Genomic DNA, 23,540 nt, shown 5'->3' on the forward strand with positions numbered 1-23,540 from the left:
GCTTATTACCCAACTCAAAAGTTTTTCCACTTTATTTACTGCAGTGTAAACATCAAACTGTAGTTTTTCCCAGTTTGCAACTGCAAAGATAGTACTGTTTTTTGCACTAACTACAATGCACATTAGTCATTTCTCTCTCTGGCAGGAAAGAAACTCAGATTTTGAAGGCATGTCATTCTGATACAATCTCTTCTCTTTGTTCCATGTAGATATGGCAGTTCTGCAGACTGCTTCCTGTAAAGGGTAGTTGCACAATGTTTAAAAATGAGAATTTCTGGGCTTTAAAGAAATAAAGGTTTATGTTTTGAATTGTAGTTGTTAGGGAAACAGGCTTTAGTATTTGATACCTTGGAGTGAGGAAGAAAACATAGTGGCTAAACGAAGTCAAATGCATCTCATTCGTCAAATTGCAAAAATCTTACAAATACCTGCAAGTTAATATTCAGGTCATTCATAACTAAATAGAAAGAGGAGTGTGAATGCCTGGCTTACCTCACTTGGTAAGCCTGACTTTGTACTTTTATAAATAAGAATTTTATGAAGAATAATATAAGATTTCTTTAATATAACCTTTCCTAGGTCTGAGTAAAGTCATGTAGTTGGAGTTTAATTTAAATGTTATGTTTTGGATGATTTTATGATTTAAAGCTTTAAATCTTGCACAGTTTTAGGTGTTTATTTGCTTATTATCTTATGATTAGCAGAAACTTTCTGTGGGCACTTCCCATTGAGTTCTTTCCAGGATTTAGATTGTTTGCTAGGTAATTTTGGTTAATAAGCCATTCTGGCCTCCTGATGTTACCTGGTATTGTACAGTCCCATAGCTGCATATCAATAAAGATTAGAAATCCCATCAGCCACGTCTTATTTAAAAGAAAACTGGCCAGGCTCTTTTTGTTGAGCTCCCTCACACAGTTCTAAATCCTTAACCCTGTCAATTATTCAGTGATGACAGTGGCTCTCCAGACTGCACAGCCTCTCTGTTTCTGTGGAGAAACAGAATCCACAGATACTGCAGTGCTTTTAAGTTAGAAAGACCAGGGGAAACTAAAAATGTCCTAATCAGATCTCTTGGTTTTGGTTTGGTTTTTTTTCTGCTTCCAACAGAAGAGAAATGCAAGTTGGACTTCATCCTTCATAAGCAGTGTGATGATAACCCAGAGAATTCATCACAGCAATTCATGCAGCAGTGCTGAGATGTTGTTTTATTTAACTTGGATTCTGTGTCAGGAAGGCTTCAGGAAGAATTTCTTCATTGAAAGGGTGGTCAGGCATTGGAGGGGGCTGCCCAGGGAGGTGGCAGAGTCACCATCTCTGGAGATCTTTAAGAAAAGACTGGATGTGGCACCTAGTTGACAAGGTGGTGTTCAGTCAGAGGTTGGACTCGATCTTGGAGATCTTTTCTAATGTTAATAATTCTGTGTTCTTCAGTACCAGTGTCTGGCATCCCAGGCATCTTGTAAGCTCAGAAAAAATGGTGAAGATCCCCTGTGATAGGCGGAATGATGATACAATTCCTTCGGAGAGATGAGCATACTTCCAGAAGGTCTTGATTAGTTGCCCATCATCTGGGTGCTTTGCAGGAACTTTTTAAAGCAGAACTGTGCTTGTCTTGGCCTCTCTGAAAGGCAGCAGAACCCGAAAGACAAGGTGTACCCTTGCCCAGGGTGTGGAGGTAAACAGAGTAAGCACAATCAGCCCAAAAAGCAGGAGGGTCTCACCTTCTGATCCATTGTGTTTTGGTAGGTGCTCTGCAGAAATGGGTTAAGGGACAGCATGAAGGAGGATTAAGAGATTTACCCAGTAACTTGGTGGAGTTGCACTTCCACATGTGTGTCTGAGGTCACTCTGGTGAGTGAGCCATAAAGAGCTCCTGGGTAAACTGAGCAAGAAGTGAATAAGAAGGGCAGAGATCAGTGTGAAAGGACTTCCTGAGGGAAAATAAGTTGATCAAGTGAAGAAAGGGGAAGGCTGCTTTGCCCTGCCTGCATTTGGCAAGTCTGCTGACTCCAGAAATCTGTCCTGACATCCTCGTGCTGGGCAAATGGACACGTTGGGGTTGCTGAGGGTGCAGTGAGGAGGAGGAGGATGTAGCCATTAGGAGCTGAGATGAAAGCCTGTGACTGCATGGCTAGCAGTGAAAGGCTCCATCTTAGAAAGTGCAAAATGAAGATGCTGTCTCAAAACACAGAGGGAAATCAAGACATGGGAAGTTGTGCTGCATTAAAAATTGTTGCCATGGTGAAAGAAGGCAGGAGCAGGAAAAAGAAAATTTATTTCCCCCTTGTCATATTGAATTTGACCTAACATCTATTTTCCATTGGCATTACTGGCTGACTTCTGTTAATTGCTGTCAGCTTTTTGGCAGAGAATCATGTTTTTCCTAAAGAGCTCTTTGCTGGGTCTTTCTATGAATGTGATAAGTGACCATTATTGGACTTCCAAGGGGAAGTGTACTTATTATGATGTTCATATCTGCACTTCTCGCTCTTTCCAGTGAGTTTTGGAGTGTAGGTGAGTTTCACCAACATTTATAGAGAATTAGTGGTTTAGAAAGTTCAAAGTTTGTAACAGTTTCCCTAAAATTATCAGCTGAATAGAGAACCTAAGCATCCTCATCTCCTGAAGTGGAATTTGGTTCTGAGTCCATTCTGTGCAGTGTGGCCCGTTGGCCAAAGTGTTGAAGGCTTCTCTTGGAGCTTCCTGTGGCAATGCCACAGAACTGTGGAAATTCAGACTGAAAACTTGGGGATTTCAAACTGAAAGAGGGGAAAATTAGGTGAGATACATAGAAGAAATTGTTCCTGGTGAGGCCCTGGCACAGGTTGCCCAGAGAAGCTGTGGTTGCCCCATCCCTGGAAGTGTCCAAGGCCAGGCTGGATGGGGCTTGGAGCAAGCTGGGATAGTAGAAGGTGTCCCTACTCATGGGAGGGGAATGGAAATGAGGTGGACTTTTTCCACCCTAACATGTTCCATGATTCCATGAATTAAGTAATATGCTTTGAGTATTTCAGCCCATAAGCTATTGCTATGTGTTATGATTACCTCAGATTTTGCTCTCATAAAATTAGCCAAGCTCACAATTGTCAAGAGAGGGGAAATACTTAAGTGATCCAGCTGAGTCCTATAAATAGAGAATAGAAGAAGCAAAGTTCTTTTGTGCCTGGGGAAATATGGAAGTAAGCACAGCCAAGAGTAAATTTTAGAAAGTGATGGGTTCCCCCCACTCATTTATCTTGCTTAACTGTTTAAAGACTTCTCATAGTAATAAGTTCTATTCTGTCTTGCAGACTTTTTTAGGTTGCCAGGAGAGCAACTTGAAATTTCTTAGGTAATGTTTAATGAATAATGTAGCTGCTCACTGAATAAAGCTTTGAGATTATAATTTCTTGGAACAGTTATGTTGCTTAAGTTGAAAGTGCCTCACCTTGTTTCTGTTTCAGAAATTGCATTTTGTTACAGGGAGATTTCGGTACTTGTGTCATACCATGGCTTTAAACCATGTGCTTAACTGAATTTTAAGACTTCTCTTAATTCAAATTTAAGTAGATTTCAGTTGCAGGATGTATTTTATTTCCTTCATCCTTCAGTGCAAACTTGGAAGGGGAGGCATGGGCTCATTTGTATGCAAGGTTCACCACAATATAGAGGAAGAAGGTGTTGTGTTTTGGCCCCATATCCCATATGTGGGAAGTGTAACAAGTTTCTTGTTTTTTTTTTTTTTTTTTCTGGAATTTGCCCTCAGCTCACATTTGAGGTACAGGGAACACCTCTCTGACAGCTGAGACTCAGGGTGGCTGTAGTCAAATGACAAAGCAAATGCTGGCTTTGAGTGAAATGTAAAGAACAGATTCAGCCCTACAAAACCAAGGGCTAATGCAGGTTTTGCCAAAAGGGAGCAGATGAGCTCATTGCCTCATTAGTGTAAATATTGGCAATTACACACAAATGTCTTCAGTCCCTCAGCTGGGTGTGAGTGTTTGTGGACAAGCTGTGAAGGGAAAGGGGAAAAGTTGAACGGGTGGAGCTGGGTCTTCCTCTGAACCAGTTTGGAGAATGACCTATTTTGTCTCCTTTGAAGCCAGGGCATCTTGAGGTCTAAGGCAACTTTGAAGTAAGGTGTGTTTATTGTAGTTTTTGTATAAATATTTCCCCTGCAATGAACCAGCTTGCTTATTTCTCTGCTCTTTGTTTTCTTTCACTCCCACACGCTATTTAGACCGTATTAGAGAGGTACAGATGTGACTTCCACCCAATACAGCTGTTTATTAATAGAGTGGTGTGTAATAAATTTGGTTTCTCAAATGCACTATATATTTGCTACTAATGAGGAACAAATACTTACACAGCTTTGGAAGACATTACAGTGCAGTAAATGTCTGCCTGTTAACTGAGATGATGAATCAGGAGATGTTTATTTAATGCACATGTCGTTTTTGAGCTGTTTGTCACAGCATTTATATGCAGTGCAGGCTCCTTGGCTAACATATCTGGAAAAAGATATTCCTCTGCCACAGAATAAATCCATCCCAGCTGCTGTCTGAACCTCTGCTGTGCTGCCACCAGCTATCCTGCTGGAGCCAGGCCAGAGCAGGGACACCAAGGGGATCAGAGGGATGGAGTAGCTCTGCTGGGAGGAAAGGCTGAGGGAATTGGGATTGAAGCCTGGAGAAGAGAAGGCTTTGGGGTGACCTCATTGTGGCCTTGCAGTGCCTGAAGGGAACCTACAGAAGGATGAGGATCCCCTTTACAAGGGCCTGGAGTGACAGGACAAGGGGGAAAGGCTTCACACTGACAGAGAGCAAGTTTAGATTGGATATGAGGAATAAATTCTTCCCTGTGAGCCCTGGTTGCCCAGAGAAGCTGTGGCTGCCCCATGCCTGGTCCAAGGCCAGACTGGATGGGGTTCAGAGCACCTGGGATAGTGGAAGTTGTCCCTGCCCATGGCAGAGGTTGGAATTGGATGGGCTTTAAGGTCCCTTTGAACTCAGACCATTGTGTAATTCTATGATCCTGCCCTTCCTAGAACAGTGGTTGCCAGTGAGGCTTTCTAGGATGAATCCACTCAGTCCTGCCTCTCTAGGATTGTGATGTTTCATACTGGCAATTTTGTTGGTTAGTAGCTAAACTAGAGAATGAGGAAAAGGAGTGCTGTGTGTAAAATGAAGGTGATACTTCAGATTCAGGGTTGGTATTTAGTGAGTAAGCCTGCTTGAATTGAATTCATGCTTGTACCACAGTAAATAATGTCTCAAGAGCTGAAAGAAGTGCTGCATCAGATATTGTTTTGATTTGCTGGTACTTTCTCTAAATATAATGTTCCTAAGTTTTAAATGTTTAAATTTCTGCTTTAGAAACTCTCTGACTGGAATCTAGTAGAAGCAAGGATCCTTGAAACTCTGACTTGAGTGCTGTCACCATTTCCAAAGCACCCTTGGGTTTTTATGCCACAGTCCATGTGGAGTTCAGATGCTTTTTATATCTATTCTTAGGGAAAGGAGAGTATTAATTTCAGAGTTGTTGTTCCCGTTGAATTAATTAAAGTGCAATAGTGTGAAGCTTACTGTTAAAAATGCAAGGTTGTGCTCTCAGCAGTGACCAAATACAAAGGAACTTTAGTAAGCCATCTGTTTCCTTGGCTTACCTGCTGGCTTGTTTCCTTTCCAATATTTTGTGGGGATTTGAAAATATTTTGCAGCACAGTTGGGTCAAGCCTGATAGCTCCAAAGATACAAAGTGTTACAGACTGTGATGGGAGTACTATCACTCCAGCAATCAATCTGTGTTTGTGACAGCTGGTTGAAACTTACTTTTCTATGGAGGCCATGAGAATTTTAGACACAGTTAATAATGATGAAGGTTTGTAGCTATGTCATCACCTGTATCCCAGGTTGGATGAATGTTTTGTGCTGCGTTGCAGTTAAATCTTTACTAAGCCGTGTCTCTAGTTTCTTCAAATTGTCACATGTAATTTAGATTAAAACACTGTGCAGAAACATGTCCTGAGGGCTTAACACACTTGCTGAAGTCAGAGATCAGTCTTAGAATTAAAATACTGAAGCCAAAAATAAAATTTTCAAGGTGGAAGAATTATTTCAGGTAATAACTGAATAGTTGCTATTAACAAAGTGTATCTTTGTAAGAGAGCTGACAAGAAGTATGGATGAATGCTTTACCTCCTCCTCTCACTTCTCCACCCCCAAAAGAAAACAAGTTAATTCCTTCTAGCTAATTCTCACCATTACAAAGAGAAGAGACAATTTGTTTTTTCTGTGCTGTAAAGATTGCAGCTCAAGGAGAGATTGTAGCTCAGGGAGAGGTCAGAAATGTTCTGTAATTAGGCAAAATACCAGTTGCAGCTTTCTGTGCTTCAGAACAATGTTTCTTTCCCTCATTTTTTCCCACCAAATTGTTAGCTGTATTGCAGCAGGAGAAATTGCAGTGCAAGCAGCAGTTCATGTTCTAGGCAGTGGAGGGTTCCTGGATGGAAGTCAGCTGGTAATTTGTCTGGGAAGCTGCGACTTGGGGAATTTTGGGTTATCCAGAGGCACGATTTCATGCAGCCTTTGTTGCCAGAAACACACAACCAAACTGGCTGCACGTCAGTGCTTGTACAAACTCCTGTGTTGGTGCTGTGCTGTCTTCCTACAGGTGAGGGTGTGTGTGTGTGTGTTGTGTGTGTTTAGATATCACTTGTGGCATCAGGATTTTGGCCTGTTTGACACAGATGTCAGAACATCTTTTGGCCAGTCTCATGGAGGAAAATTCCTTGATCCTAAACTCTCTCTCAAACTTGTTCTCAACACTGTCATCATCATGGTTGTGGGACCTCTGGTTTATTTGTTTCAAGCAGTGCTTATTATCTCAGATCATTCTTCTGGACTAGCAAAAGAATAACTTCCACGAGGGTTAGTCTCACAGATAAAGCTCTGTGTAAACACTTCTTTCAGAGAAAGTCATGGGCTGATTTCAACCCCACAACCTGTTCCTTTCAGTAAAAGTTTTGCCTGCAGAAGAGTTTCACTGGATTTTTTTTTTTTAACTCAAACCTGATATGAAATATTTTTGCCCATTTACTGATGGGAGGCTGCATATTTTGTAGGATATTTCTTCTTCATCAGTTTAGAGGAGGCTTTTAGGTAAATACTAGGGAGCATATTTCCAGTAGCCAATTCTGTATTTGCAGTTAACTTCATCTGGAAAATGTTCCTTGGCTCCATACCTGGATTCTTCTGGTTGGGAAGACCTTCCAAATGCATCCCTGTTCATGCTCTTCTGGATGGCTTATAAACTTTCTGGGTAGCTGGTCTGGCTTCTTTGTGCTCATTTGTTTGATATTTTCCAATCAAGCCTTACTAGCACTGAGTAATTATTCGTATTAATGGCTCACAGCATGGGTGGAACAAGCTGCTTGTTTGTCCAGGCCCCTACCTGGTGTCATAGTAGGGAAAAACAAAGAGCACAACTTGGCCACAGTGCACAGGGAATGGAAAATAAAGGGTAAATGCCAAACTCCAAATGCTGTTTGCTTATTGCTAATTACAAATGAAAGCACCCTGACTTTCAAGTGTACTAAACAACATGCTGGTGACTTGCTGGGGCTACAGAAAGTCACTGAACTGGTTGGTCAAAATTCTGCTGCAGCAAGATTTTAGTCCTGATTTGAGGTGCATGATGCTTTCAGGCAGTGTGAACCTTATAAAAAGTAGAAATGAGGTGAAATCAGCATCTTGATTTTAGCTCTCCGGTTTCCTTGTGACTTAACGCTTATGGCAAGATGTCTTGCAAGCATCTGCTTGGAATATTATTTCTTCTTAAATGCTAGAAAAGTCCTTTGCACTTAGTCTGATCTGCTTGTCTTTTGTGAAACTTCAGCCTTTTCTATATTTTGTAAACAAGTTGTGGAGAGGTAGCTAAATAGTAGCCTATATATGCTATATATATATTTGTGTGTGTGTATATGTATATATATGCTGGATTTTCTTCACACTTAAAAACTGAACAAATACCTGAAAGAGTAAGATACCATCAGCCAATTAGGATAAAAGGGGAATTGAGGGAAAATGCTTAATACATGGTAAACAAGGTAATTGAGAAAGCTTCAGGCAAGGTAATGAAGAAGTGGGGGAAGGAAGTAGCTGTGGAATGCCAGATTTCCAGTGCTTGGTTCCAAGCACAACTGTGTGTGGCTGTGGAGCTGATGGCTGACAAACTGGGAAAAGCTGTGATCACAGGCGTGCTTTGGCTTGCATGCCTCTCAGTAAATTAGTTTTGCATTCCTATTCGCAGTCATTTCTGAAATTAATATGCATAAGGTGAACTGGTTTTGAACTTATGGGATTGAGAAACCTGAAGTGAGATTTTTTTTTTCCCCCCATCCCTTTCACCGGTTTCAGAAAGAAATTTGCACAGTGTTAGAGGTAAGGCTTATTTTGCCTCCTCTAAGACAAAAGCACAATGTACGTTATGGGCACAGATTTCAGGTTGAAAAATATATTTGGAGCTGTCAGGTGACCATCAGTGGGGAGGCAAATCAGTTTTTACTGGTATGAAAGTTACCTAACAGCAGATAAAGAACAGAATACCTATGAAGGAAAACCAAAGACTAATAAAGCAGTGCTACAGACTTATATTTGGGAAGCAGAGAGAAGCATGTGGCCAGAAAATTTTCTGGTTTTCAGACTTCTCTGTGAACTTTTACTGCACAATCCTAGAAACCAAACCAGTCCTAGATCTGTTTTTTTTAACTTAGTACAGATGAGCTTTGCTTAGACACTCTAATGAGATGCAGTGATTTCAGCACAGAGATGTTACACTCACATCAGAAATCTATGTTCCTAGTGACAGGTCCTCAAAGGGGAATCCTGTGAGCTCTTGTGGGGCACGTGGAATCCCAGAGTCCACGGAGGAAAAGATCTCTGAGATCGAGTCCCACCTGTGATTGATCCCCACCTTGTCAACTAAACCAGAGCACTGAGTGCCACATCCAGTTGTTCCATGAACACCTCCAGGGATGGGGACTCCACCTGGGCAGCCCTTTTATTAACACACATCTTTAATTCAGCCCTGCCTGTTGGTCTGTGGGATGCACATACCACAAATTCTTAATCTTATTTGGTCTGTTAAAACTATTTGTCCTGTAAGAAATGAATGGGAATATTTCCCCTGAGCTTGAACTGATTCAAAGGCACTTTGTTCAGATCATTTGCAGCTTTGGTGAATGCTTTCTTCAAACTTGGAAGTGTCAGCAAATATTTCCTTATTATATGATGCTTCTCTTTAGTCTTTGCTTTTTTTAAAGATGGACTGTAGGAAAACAAATGACCAAACCTGATCTGCACTGAGCGCAAGACTGTACATTGTGTGCTGACTGGGGAAAAAATGCATTTGCTGGCTTGCTAAATTGAGATAATACTTTGGATGTTGACAGACAGAAAAACAATTAGAGCTGTCGGATGCTTTGCTGACATGTGCGTTGTCACATGGAGAGATGGCTTGGTCGGTGCCAGGAAATCTGAACTGTTCAACCCTCAGCAAGTTATTAAGTTTATTAATTAAGTTCCTTACAGCTGGGCTTGGAATGTGAGGTCTGTTTATTTGTGAAGACAACTGGTCCAAGAATAAATAGCAGAGGTCACTGATGAGGCCTGTGAGGTGTTTTCTCAGTCACTACTATGTTACAGGCTGGTAAAAGATTTTCTTCTGCTTAGTTTATTGGTACATTAAAATGGTGTTAACCTGAGTGAAGTGTTTCTGTGTTTGTACATGGTTAATGCTTGTGTGGATAGACATTCTTTGAATTACCTAGCTTTGTGTGGGAGAATGTTTATCAAAACCTCTTTGGGTTTTCAGGTTCTTGTTCATGTCTCAAAAGACTATTTCTGTATACATCAATATTAAAAGTGATCCCTTTTCTATTGAGTGTGGAACTCTATTTGAGATCTGGTTTTACTTACAAATTTTACATATACTTCTAAACAGGTAGGTTTGGGCAGGATTTTGGGGGTGTTTGCTGGCCTGGCTTTACTGCTTAGTGCTTTTCTGCTAAAGCTCATACTGTTGGTGTGGTGGGGCTCTAGCAGGCTCTGAGGTTGTTGCTACCCCAGCTTGTCAGGTGAGGATCTTCCAGGTGTCCTCTGCATCATGTGTCAGTATTTGTCATCTGCTGGGTAAACTGTTTGGTTGAAGATGGGAAGTCATTTTTTACCTTTAGCTTGGGGGCTGCAGTGGTGCATCTTTTACATGAAGGAAGAGATGTACACATCCCCAGGAGAAAGCAGCTCTGGTTACACTGTAAATGTGAACACACTAGGTATTTGTGCAGTGTTCTCTGCACCATTTCTGCCTCCATGTGGTGCAGTTCTGTTCAATCCATCAGCATCATCAGATTCCATGTTTCTTGCGTAACCCCACCCTGCCTGTCTTCACTAATATCCCCTAATTTTCAGATTTCTTTTACTCAATCTCTGTGTAAACCATTTTCTTGGTACTTAATTCTTCAAAAATATTGTCTTTAGTTTTATCACTTTATCCATATGGGATTACCTGAGTACATGAGCTTCTTTTATTTTGTTATCACTATTTATTTTCCCTCTATCTGCTTAAGCAGCCCAGCTGTCTCATTAGGTTTTCTTTATTTGATTTTGGTTTTTTGTTGTTGGTTGGTTTGTAGGTGGTTTTTGGGTGTTTGCTTTCTTGTTAGTTTCTGGGTTTTTTAAAGATTTAATCATCATTATTGGTGGCTTGGTTTTTGTTTCATTTTTGAGGGAGTGTTCTATCTTTTGAAGAGAACAATTTTTAGTGGGTTTACTACAAAATTCTTTTGCATAGTATCATTGCAGAGCCTATGGAAAAACCTAGGAAAAGACATTAGACAACATCTGGTTCCTCACAAGAACCAGCACAGTGCTGGCAGGGGTTAAACCACCCCTAGAACACTTTTCCCTGATGCATCTTTTTGTTTTAGAGGAGAGAGAAGTAATCTGTCTGCTCGCTTTGCTCTCTGGGTTCTGGTACAAAATGCATGGATTTTTTGAGAGTAGGAACCTTCAACTGCTTCTGCAGGGAGACGAAAGTTGGGCTTTCATGGATGGCTGCAATTAAAAATGTTTTTCTGCAGCTCCACCTGCTAGAAATTATTGAACAAACACTGAAACCTACCTACTAGTCCCTGGAAACTTTCAGGCAGCATATAAAGGAGTAGGGGCACCTGTTACTGGAAACTTATGAGTTTATTCTGGAGTTATTTAGTGCTTTTTCTCTGGGTGCTCTTTTTGTAACAACTCATAAAATTTCTGGAAATAAACTGTAATGAAGCTTTGGGTAAGTCTGCAGAAGAGGTAGACATCGTTAAAGCATGGGATCCTAGAATCACCTATAGAATTATTGAGGTTGGAAGAGAACACCAAGTCCAACCTGTGCCTGATCCCCACCTTGTCACCCAGCCCAGAGCACTGACTGCCACATCCAGTCCTTTCTTGGACACCTCCAGTGGCAGGGACTATCAACCTCCCTGGGCAGTCCCTTCCAGTGCTTGACAAACCATTCATTATTAAATTCCTCTGGATATGCAACTTGAGCCTCCTCTGGCACAACTTGAGGCTGTTCCATGGGAGCAGAGCCCAACCAGCCCCTGGCTCTCCCCTCCTGTCAGGGAGTTGTGGAGAGCCAGAAGGTTTTCCCTGAGCCTCCTTTTCTCCATGCTGAGCCCCTTTCCCAGCTCCTTCAGCTGCTCCTCATCGGACTTGTTCTCCAGCCCCTTCCCCAGCTCTGTTCCCTTCCCTGGACATGCTCCAGCCCCTCCATGTCCTTTCTGAACTGAGAAGCCCAGAACTGGACACAGATTTGAGGTGTGGCCTCACCAGTGCCCACAACAGGGGGACAGTCACTGCCCTGGCTCTGCTGGCCACACCATTGCTGACCCAGCCCAGGTGCCAGTGACCTTCTTGCCCACCTGGGCACAGCTGGCTCATATTCAGCTGCTGTTGACCAGCACCTGCTGTCCTTTTTCTGCTGGGCACTTTCCAGCCACTCTGCCCCCAAAATGCACAAATGTGTGGTTCCTGTTGTTGTTTTCAAAGAAAGGAGGTTGTGTTGGCTCTCCTACCTGGTAGATGTCAAGATGACGTTGTTAACTTTTCAAATTGGCAGTTCTTTGCTCTAAACACCAGGATTTTGCTCTCTTCCAGCTGCTGCAGGAAGTCAGCTGCATGTCTTTGGTGCAGCTGCAAGAATGACTTGACTGATTTGCATTCATGGCTCTTGGATGATCTGGTGAACCATGGAGCTCAAAGTATGGGTGGATGGAGTGCAGAGAATCGTGTGTGGGGTCACCGAAGTCACAACATGCCAGGAAGTTGTAATAGCCCTTGCTCAGGCTATTGGTGAGTATTGCCAGATGGGAAGTGGGGTGAAGCTTTTTTTGTGAAGCTAAACCCAGGGGAGGTGGAGGAGCAGTGGGTACCAGCAGAGCAGAAGATGCAGTGCACAGTGGGATAATCTTGCAGTATAAACTTGTAGCCTTGGATTTTTCACCTGCCAGAGAGAGACTGAAAAGAGAGAAAAGAAACATTTTGAAATCCATAACCTTCCCTTCAGTAAAAATTTATTCTCAATATAATAATAATTATGCTGTCATTGGTTGTTGTAAATAAAGCCTAGACTAAGGAAGGTGCTAAACTGTCAATATTCTGAGTACCAAAGGAAATATAAAAGCAGTGCAATATAATTGGTTGGCTAATGATGTTCATTGAAATTATACCCACTGTAAGTATCTTTAGCTATATTGGGAGTAGTATAGATCAATGAAATAGATCCTTCAGGGTCTCCTCTGACTCCTGCATGCCACATAACTCACTGCTCATGAAAGGGTAACTTGGAAGTCTTTACACTGTTATCCCTTTGCTGAACAGTTTAAAAGAGGAAAATAAAATCTTTCAAGCTCCACCACAGGAAAGTCTTGTTAGATGTTTCTCAGTGATTAAGGGCATCCTGAATAAGCCTCAGCCTTATCCCATTAGTATTTCCTATGCTGATACCTATTCTTCACTAAAATGTTATAATTTGCTTTACATACTATTTAAATTTAGGCACTAAAACCTATGTTTTACCTAAAATTAATAGTTTAAAGGTGAGCCTCTGCATTTTTCAGTATACCAGCAATTTTGCAAGATTGTATTAGCAGTCTGACTCAATTTGAAAATAATGATTTTCTAATAGAAAGTTAGATCTGTGAATGTCAGGAAGGTATTTTCCCTGTAAGCACAAAGTCAATTTCTCTGTTGTTTATTTATTTAAATGTTAAACTTCTAAACATAATTTCCATCTCCTTACATCTGATGCAGTGGAAAACTGGCGTTTATTTTCTATTTTAAGAGGATTAAACAAAATGCTAGCATGTGCTTATCTATATGCACCAAATAGCTTTTAAAGCTTCGTTTAAAAATTGTAGAAAGTCAGTTTGTCTCTCAAATCTTGTAGTGGATGTTAAACTGCTAAATGTTTCTTTACTGGTTTAGTTGCAGCTTTTTGTTTAATGGTAATTGGTTCATCAGTTGCTTCCATATCTCATTTTCTGCCTGCAGAGAAACATTCTCAAAATTTTTGAGAAACAATTCTACTAGCATGATCATTTTCTAGTCATGATTAAGTGATATGTGTTTAGAAATAATGAAGTGGTTGTGATACTTTTGTTCTTCACTTTGTTTTCAATATCCCTCTCATTCTGTTTCCTTTGCCTTCTCCACAGAAATGTCAGACTCCCGGTTCTAGACAGTAATTTAATGTTCTCCTGTGTAATTTCTCCTTGGGTTTTCTTCTGTATCCCCAGTTATTAGCCTGAACTCTGTAAAGACTCCCTCAGCCTTGGAAACACACACAGGTTTTGTCAGTGCTGCAGACTTCCTTTTCTGTAACACGTCACCAGTTTGTCTGGGACAGGCAATGCTGCTTCCATGCTGAGATAAATTTCAGCTGCAACCAGTGCCAAATCAAGATAATCCTTTGGAAATTGCTTCCCAAGGCAAATAGCCTCTCTAGAAAACCCCCAGAACAATTCCCCTCTTGCTGGGACAGCTAGGACAGTATCAAGCACCATATAAATTACACCTGTGTGTCTCTGGCAGGGAGGGCTTTCCCAGCCCTCCTGTCAGGCCATTCATCAGGACAGAACCATCTGGCTGCCCCCATGATTTGGCTGTAGGTCCCAGCTCACCAGGAGTAATTGTCACTTGAATTTGAATGGGAATCTTTGAAAATGGATCCCTCTAACTCTCACCTGACATTTGGTGGTGGAAAATAGCCAGTCGTAGTTGGCTTCCTCCTTGCTTGGCTCTGATGGGATTTTCCACTTTGCAGTCTGGCTCCTTCAGCAGTCACATAACTTGTCTGCACTCAGGATTATTTTGTCTGTCTAAAGTTTGTGAGATACTCCTTTTGTTTTGTTGTGCCTTCCAGTTTATTACTAGATCTTCGACTTAAAGCACACAACACACAAAACACAGTCTTCTTCACTGAGTCTGAAATGTGAATTGTAAGAAATATATTATTTTCTTGAAGTGCAGTGTCTGGAATATCTGAAAACTGGCTTATTTTACAGCCATGTCCACTGAGGAAAGCACAAGCCAAAGATACTTGGATTAAGACATCCATAGTTAAGAAGTTTCTCATGGACAAATGAAGCTGCCTCTATTCTAGACATGTGAAAAATAAAGCTTTGTCCAGTATTTCAAAAAGAGGAAAGTCAAAATTAGCGTAGAGCTGTGGTTAGAAGGCACCTTTGGACAGTATCCAACTCTGCTGCTCAGAGTAGGGCCAGGCACAGTAGGTTGCTCAGGACTAGGAGCAGCTGGGTTCTGAATGTGCACAAGTGTGGAGAGAGACCTGACTGTAGCAGTGTTCACTCACCCTGGCAGTTGGAGTGTGTTGTCCTTAAACGGAATTTCTTGTATTTTAAAAAGTGTTTTTTGCTGTCACTTGATCAAATGCAGAGTCCTGTCTCCTGATCTCCTGCTGCAATAAAAGCAACAAAAAGATTTCCATCTATGCACTTTCTAACTCTTCCCCCATATCATGAAAATTCAATAACAACTTCAGGATACAAAAGTTTCTTGGGGTTTTTTGTTTTCTTTTTTTTTATTCTGGGGCTATTTTAGCATTAAAAATCAAGTTGTACTGGGCTATGAGCCTTTGTAAGAGGTTCTGTTCCATAGCCAGTGTCTAATCCTTTGGCCATGGCATTCTGTCACTAAAACTTGCCTGGCTAATGCTCATTGATTCCTTAGAAATTGGAGCTCTTCCAGTAAAAAGTCTCTCTCTGGGGCTGTACTCCTGATAAATAACATTTGTGTTACCTGTTCTTGCACTGTGAGCTCCTTCCCTTTCCCCTGCTGCCCATCTCTTGATCACTACAGAACAGGAAATGACTACCCAAAGTAAGAATTTTAGGGTTTTTTGGTTGGTTGTGGTTTTGGGGTTTTTTTTTAATTTCTGTTTAGATTGAAGTTAAATCTCAGTCTCAAATGCCCCCTCATTCTTTAAAACAAAAGGAAAAAAAAAAGGGGAGAGTTATCTCATTTGGTGCCCCAACAAAGCTTATTTTCAAAAATGTGTATGTAATTTATTGAATGCAAGAGAGAATAATATCAGTTGGATATAAGTTTGGATATAAAATTGTCTGTATCTGTAACTTAGAAGGAGTTGGAATTGCCTTAGCTGGAGGGCGGGTCGCTGGAATTCTGTTCAAGACAGACATAAAACTATTCAGTTACAAGTTTCCAGAGAGTGAAATCATCTCTCACTGGGCTCTTAAAGAACACTTGATAATACCTTTTATGAGTTTTACCTAGGTCTGCTTTATTTTCTTTTAAACTCAAACTGTTTGCAAGTGACAAAGATTTGGCTTTTTAATACAAATAAGAGATTGTTCAATCATGAGAAACAAAGCCCTCACCAAAACAAAAATACACCTCAGCAAACAGTTTAAATAGAGAACCATAAGTCTTGTTTTAAAAATATTTTTGCCAGGAGAAATGAGCTTTTCCAAGGTTCATCCTTGTCTCTTTTAAAAATGTGCATATGACAGCCCATCCTCCACTAAGTTTTCTGTGCATTCTGTGAAAACCAGAATGGCTTCATATAAACATTGCTTGGTCATTTTGATTCCTGTTCATAATTTGGACAACTGAAAAAAAGTAAAAAGAGAGTTGTTGCTACTATTAAACTTTGTGTGTGATGAGATGATTGATTAATCCAGCCAAAGGTCTGTTTTGAGTGTGTGTGAGCATAGTGGCTCCTCTCAAAAAGTCATTGTAATAGTGAGGGGAAAAGCAGGTGTATCCTAAAAAGTGAGTCTATCATTTTAGCTGATGGTTAGGCAAATGGAGTTTAACTATAGATTTTTTTTTTTAATTGGCTTTTACTGGTTGTTTTCCATTCAAACACAAAAAAAAATAAATCTTCCAAAGGAATGTGGTGACAAATAGTGCAGTCACAAATACACTTGCCCTGTTCCTTCAGAAATGCTGCTCTCCCACTTCCAGCCCCAGCCCCCATGAGGATTTTTATTGCATTTGTTGTGGGTTTTTTTTTTTTTTTACCCCTGGAGCCTAGAATGCATCTCCTCGGTTCAGTGTTTGTTTCCTGCAGATATTTCAGTCTAGAGACATGAAACTTGAATTTCTTAGCAAAAGAAACCTTCTGCCCTCCTCCCTGTAATTTTCTGTGGCAAATAATTAAATTGGCAGACTTGCTTTAAATAATGCTGTGGATTTTGGTGCTTCTGGCTGGAGAATCATGAGCAGCACTTTACTAAACAAGAAGTACAGCTGTCTCTTTTTAAAATTAAACAAATCCAGCCATCAGGGTTCTTTTTTTTTTTTCCCTTTCCAGTTGAGTATTTTTCCTCAAAGACAAATGGAGTGTATTTATTAAAATGTCAGTGCTGTCTCAAACATGTGTTAGAACATTGTAGGGCTCAGCCAGAGTTGTATCTGGAAAGATCAAGTCACTTGCTTTATAAAACCATATAGTGACAGGACAAGGGGCAATGGCTTCACACTGACAGAGCACATTTAGATTGCATATGAGGAAGAAAATCTTCCCTCTGGCATAGGTTGCCCAGAGAAGCTGTGGCTGCTCCATCCCTGGAACTGTTCAAGGCCAGGTTGGATGGAGCTCTGAACAACTTGGGATAGTCGCAGGTGTCCCTGCTAAGGATCTGCTTAAAATTTGTGTTTTTTCAACCCCAAGATTTCATTCTATGCCACTTCAAATTGTGACATTAAGAGGGATAATAAGTACAAGAAATTTTGTGGTGATTGCATGGTGTGATCATACAAACTTTCTGGTTCAGAAATCTGGTTACACTAACCTCACTGAGAGGGACATGGGCTGCTCTATGTGCTTTGCCACGTGTTGCTGTGTGACCTCAGCCAAACTTCCCCATTGTTTCACCTATTTAGGACACAGCTCTAAAACAGGTGTGGTACCTCAGGGTGCTTGGAAAAAGGCAGCTGAAAGTATGAAGTGATGACTGAGAGCTTTGTTCTGTCAGGTTGTGATAAACTTCTGCATACCCCTTTTTTTGAGAGCAAGGATAATAGTAATGAACTAAGACTTCAGCCCTGGTAAAGACATGGAGAGATGGCTGTGCCTGGAGAACTCAGCAGACCTTCTGTGGAGCCTGTATAGCTCTGCAGATATTTCTTCCTTGGACTGGACTCCTCTCACTCTTTATTTTCTATTGTATTTCATACCTGTGGTTGCATAGCATGAGTTAAGAAATCAGAGTAATGCAAACTCTAACCTCTGTTTTAAAGGGGGTTTTCTTTCCTCTTAATCTTAGGTATTTAATGAGTTTCAGGTAGCCAGAATAGTATTTTTTAAAAAAATTGCTGTGGATGTTAACTTAAGTATCACATAATGAATGACATGTCAGCTTCATATTTCAAAGATACTGAGTTCAAATCATCCTGGATTGATTAAAATTGCCAGCAATTACTTTTCTGTCAGTGCTGTTAAAGACTCAGGAGTTAATGCTATTGTCCCTTTGGTAAGGCAGAGCATTTTCACCCACATGTTCCACATATTAAGAGTTCTTAGAAGATTTTACCCACATGCAATTACTTTTTCTTTGCATTGCCTTGTTAAGGAAGACAGCATAGGGCTGGAAGGCTGTCTCTGGAAAACCAAGCAGGTCAGAAAGCTGTATCCATGTGCATTTCTCAGTGCTCTGGGCAGTCTGGATTTGGCTTGAGCCAAGTGTTGGCAGGTCTGGCTTTACCTCCATGGAGACCTGTGTGCAGGCAGGTGACAGTGTCTTTATTCTTATTATGCACTGTGATAAGTCTGGGGTGCTCATTCAGATTCAGCTCAAGACTGAGACTAGTGCAACTTCTCTTTTAGTGTGGCTGTCTTAAAACTTTTATCTTAGGTGACCATTTTCTTTTTTCCTTTTTTTTTTTTTTCCCCAAGACTGCCTAGAGTGCTACTTTGCAGGGCAGACTCTTGGCGCAGCTGCTGTGCAGCAGAGGTGACAGGACCTCTGGGGAAAATGGGAGCTAGGAATGTGTCCACTAGGGATCTTCCCTTTCACTGAGTGTATCCTCGTGGTCTCAGGGACAGAGGAGAAACTGGGAGCAAGACTGCATTGAAGGGTTTGGAAGCAAGTCCTGTGAGGAGCAGCTGAAGGAGCTATGAGGGCTCAGCCTGGAGAGGAGGTGGTTCAGGGGGACCTTCTGCCTTTGCACAGGTCCCTGACAGGATGGGGCAGCCAGGGGAAGTTGGGCTCTGCTCCTAGGGAACAAGGGAGAGGACAAGAGGGAAAGGCCTCAAGCTGTGCCAGGGAAGGTTCAGCTTGGACATCAGCAGGAATTTCTTCATGGAAAAGGTTGTTAAGCATTGGAAGGAGCTGCTCAGGGAGGTTTGGTGTCCCCATCCCTGGAGGTATCCAGGGAATAACTGGATGTGCCACTCAGTACTCTGGGCCGGGTGGCAAGGTGGGCATTGGGCACAGCTTGGGCCCAATGATCTTGGCAGTCTTTTCCAGCCTAAATGATTCTATGACCTCTGTTGACAAAGACCTGCTCCTGCCCACCCCAACCCCTTTTCTAGGGAAGGAGAGGTACCCTCATGTTTAACTGCTCATCCCACTACTTTTCTCAGAAATGATGTGAGACCAGGGCAATAAGTCACCTGCTTGCACTGACTCACTGCTGTAGGTCCTGGCTCTGAAGCATGGGAGACACTTAATGGAAAGATGGATCTTGATTGGTGCTTGGCATAAACATTTGTAGCCTGATGGGAAAGATAAGGCACAGATAGTTTTTTTTTTTTTTCATGGTATATAATACTACCTGCATACCTGCATAGCAAAATAAATGTAGTGCCTGAAACACTTTGCTTGTAGAGGATGATGGACTTTCGGGTGGGAGTAATGGGATGAATCATTTCTGTCCTGAAAAAGGGAATTGATGACCTCTCAGGTTACAGTCCTGCCAAGAGTGTTGCTACTGCTGCTTTCCTTTGGAGTTTCATTTTCACTTTTGGCAGCAGAAATGGTTGCTCTGTCTACTGTGTCAGCTGCAAATATTAAAGCATATAGAGGAGCTTGAAGTGAGTAATGTCGTCCTACTATCCTTATGAAGTATAATTTAAAAATCTGCCTCTTGAGAGTCTAAAAAATGTTCATTACCTCGTACTTATATTTCACTAGTTTAATCACTGTTCATTGTGATGGAATCTGTGTTTAAATTAGCAAGTTACATCAATTATATCAATCCCAAGCTAAGACTACAGTGGCTGGGCACATGGCATGGGCACTTGGGTCCAGAGCTTGTGTTTAGCTGTGCAGCAGAGCCAGATCTAGGACACTGAGTACAGTTTGCCATTTAATGACACAAGAAATCCAGGTTCAAACCACTCATGACAGCTATTTGCAGGGTGTCAGAACATCACCATTCTGGAGTCTATATATTTCCTTTCCTGATGTCTTTCTCAATTTTGAAATAAATTACTCTTTTGAAGGTGTGCCTGTATTAATAGAACCTGTGATAAGTTTGTGTGCTTAGGGAGCTGTAGGTAGAAACTTAACCTATTGACACTGCCCTTTGTGCAGATGCAGTGTGCTTTAGGGATGTAAATATGTATCTGCTTCTGTTATTGCTTGTCATTTGCTGTCTGCAAAACAGGTACAAGTTCTTGGTGATTGTTTTAATCTGGCAATATCATATGGTACATGTAGGGTCCCCATTCCGGGGACTATGTAGTAATCACAGAATGGCCTGGGTTGGAAGGGACCCTAAAAATCATTCCATCCCAGCCCCCTGCCCTGGGCAGGGACACGTTGCATTATCTTAACTTGCTCAGAGCCCTGTCTGGACCTGGACACTGCCAGGGATCCATGGACAGCCACAGCTTCTCTGGGTATCCTGTGCCAGAGCCTCAGCACCCTTACAGGGAAAAATTTCTTCCATATACCCAATCTAAACCCACTCTCTGTCAGTGGAAAGCCATTGCCCCCTGTCCTGTCACTCCAGGCCCTTGTCAAGAGTCTCTCTCCATTTTTTCCTGTGGGCTCCCTGCAGGCACTGCAAGGGCACAATGAGGTCACCCCAAAGCCTTCTCTTCTCCAGGCTGAACAATCCCAATTCCCTCAGCCTTTCCTTCCAGCAGAGCTGCTCCATCCCTCTGATCCCCTTGGTCCCTGCTCTGGCCTGGCTCCAGCAGTTCCCTGTCCTTCCTGTGCTGGGATCCCAGAGCTGGATGCAGCCCAGCAGGGGGGGCTCAGCAAAGTGGAGCAGAACCACCTTTCCCCTGCTGCCCATGAAGTAGGTGCAGAGGTTCTGTGCTTTTTCCAGCCCTTGAATTCCTGTTTTCTGAAGAGGAAACTATAGAACACGGCACTACTTGTGCTTTTTTGGGCCTGTCTGGATGATTTTCTCTACCATTCCCATCAATACAATGCTTTGATAGAAGTATTTAAAAAAAAAAAAGTCTAATATGTTCCAGTTGCAGTTAAAGCAAAATTTTATTTCAGAAGCTTTAGGGGGATTCACTGCTGAACTGGTCATTGAACCTTCCGTGGAGATATTGCAAAATTCTGGGTGGGATTCAATATAATATTCAGCTGGAGAAATACACTGTAATTTGAGGAATGCTGTGCATTGCTGATACATGGCCATTACCTGAATGCAACTGTAACTTAATTCTTAAAATAATAAGGTTGCATGAATGAGGTTGGAATGAGTTCTGCCAGGTGCTTTTTGTGTCCAGAAGTTTGTGGACAAACACACAGGGCAAGAAGCAGCATGCAGGTGCCAAACTATTCCTCATCAACAACCCGGGCAAGCTGCTTTCTCCTTGTCAGTGGTGGCTGCACATCAAAACCAGCAGTTTGCTACGGGGACGCCTGCGTTCTGAAATACTCTGTCATTAGTTCTGAATTAACTCATTCACCCTTTCATTTGTGAATTAATCCCCTCTAATGCAGGCAAACATCACAGTTGTGGTTGTCTGGGTATTGTTAATCTGCGTCATGCACAGGCTGAGCACCAGACCTGGGTAATGATCTCAGAAGAGAACAGCTTTGTTTTAGAGCAGTCCTGAGCTCCAGGTGTGGTTGTTGAACTGTGCAAGTATTACTTCTACAAAACACTTTCTTTTATGTGGATCTTGAGTGCCAAGTTCATTATTTAGGGCTGTGTGTTGATGTGGAACCCTAAGCTAAGATGGAAATAGTTCTTGGCAAGTCTATGCTTAATTATTTAATTCACTTTTGGTCAAGGTTGTTAGAGTTTTATTCTCCTCCCCCCCTTCTTTCTTTTCACCTTTTTTTTTTCTCCTGTTACATTTCTTTTAAGTAATGAGTTAAATAGCGGAGTGAATAGAAACTGCACTCTGCTGACTTCCCTAGTGGTACCTACTCTAGTTTGCTATTTCAGGACTTCTTTGAACCTGACTGTTTCTGACAGAACATGAACATTAGTAGCACAACTATGATTACAAGCTGGAAACTTCTAAGATGAACAAAACAGAGCAGTGAAGTGCAGCCTTTGTCCGGGGGTATGTTTTCACTAAATTTTTCTTCTCCAGGATCTACTGTCTGTATGCTATGGCCAACAGTAGTAGGTTTATTTTTCCTGTAACAAACAACACCATTGCCTACTACAAACTATAAGTCTTCATGGATCAATTATCAATATTGTGAGTTAGCAAAAATCTCTCACTTTACACCATATACCTTTATAAACTTGATTTTGAAGAACTTTATTCTAATAAGCCTTAAATCTCTTTCTGAGAGTGTTAGCCAAGCATATTAGTATGTTGATAGGTTTGGGGCTTTTCCCCACTTTTTTTTTTTCCCAGTCCCTACCCAGAGTCATTTATTTCTATGGCATTTGGGGTGGTGGATTCCTCTTCTCATGCTGTCTGCATTGTTTTGGTGACTTCCATCAGCCAAATCTTTCAGCCCTCACTCCTATCTTGGAAGTGAACATGGACATTTTGGTTTCTGACTGGGCCAGCCAATCCCCCTGGGATGAGCCATGAGCCAAAACTACCAGTTCTTCAGGTGGTGCTTCTGCAGACAGTTTTTGTTCTTATTCTTTGCTTTGGGAGCTAATTGTGAGAAAGTGAGAGCAGAGGAGCATTTCTAATGCAGTAGTTTTAGCTTGGGAAACTCTTTAGAAGGCAGTGTTTGATTTTAGAGAGGTGCACAGTGTGTTAATCACCAGAGTGCAGTTTGTTTCCTACAAATCTGAAGAGAGGAGTCCATGTGAGTGTTGTGACTGGAGGTCAGGGGTAGATCTCCAGCCTGAAATTAGGATATTTTTGTCATTTTGAGAAAAGTGTGATGATTGGGCAGGTAGTATAAGGTAAGAGAACACATCAAATGTATTACCACTGATAACTGCATTTCTTATGACTCCTCCCCTCTGTAGTTGCATATATGACAGCTATTTCAGGCTTTTATGTGCTGAAATAAATCATTTGAATGATCATTTCTCATGAAAATGAATGTAGGTAATGCATTAAAGTAGCTAATGATGTTTTTAAGGTTAATGGCAATTGTAGAGCTGTTCAGAAATTCATTAGCATCAAATGCTTTAAAAGCAGTTGATCTTTCCCATCTTTTTGTAAATAATGTTGTGGCTTTTAAGTGAGGTTACTTTGACAGGGGAAACTCTTCTGGAGAGGGAGAATGCTGTATTTCAGAGTTGTGAGAGTGCTTAGAAAAATATAGGAAGACTGCTAATCTGAATTGAAGAGTGTTTGAGAAGAACCCAAATGAAGCCATGAACATAAGTTGTATTGTCAGTGGAGCAATTAGAAAAACCTAGCACTTACAGAAAGACTCGAGTTTCTTCCTGAAGGCTGGGATCCCAGTGAGGATGTGGGAGCCGCTGGTACAGATGATGACATTGTGCAGGGGGGGCCGTTCATTGTGCAGGGATTGCTTGTTCACAGTTCAGGCAGCCTCTGCTGCTCTTGTCGCTGTGCTCTCCTCAGTGGAGGTTTGTCACATCAGCAGCACTGCCATGGGT

At 41.6% G+C, this 23,540-nt stretch overlaps 1 protein-coding gene across 3 annotated transcripts in view; it reads left to right on the plus strand.

Annotated features, from left to right (window-relative positions):
* The window catches only part of RASSF8 (Ras association domain family member 8), a 72,966-nt gene that overhangs the window by 40,280 nt on the left and 9,146 nt on the right, over nt 1–23,540 (plus strand). For all 3 annotated transcript variants that reach the window (XM_059846036.1, XM_059846039.1, XM_059846038.1), the window contains exon 3: nt 12,189–12,383. In XM_059846036.1, coding sequence (XP_059702019.1) covers nt 12,281–12,383 — 103 coding nt within the window. In that variant the 5' untranslated portion in view covers nt 12,189–12,280. The remainder of the gene's footprint in view (nt 1–12,188; nt 12,384–23,540) is intronic.

Source organism: Haemorhous mexicanus, chromosome 5, assembly GCF_027477595.1.
Source record: "Haemorhous mexicanus isolate bHaeMex1 chromosome 5, bHaeMex1.pri, whole genome shotgun sequence".
In the NCBI taxonomy this organism is placed as follows: Eukaryota; Metazoa; Chordata; class Aves; order Passeriformes; family Fringillidae; genus Haemorhous; species Haemorhous mexicanus.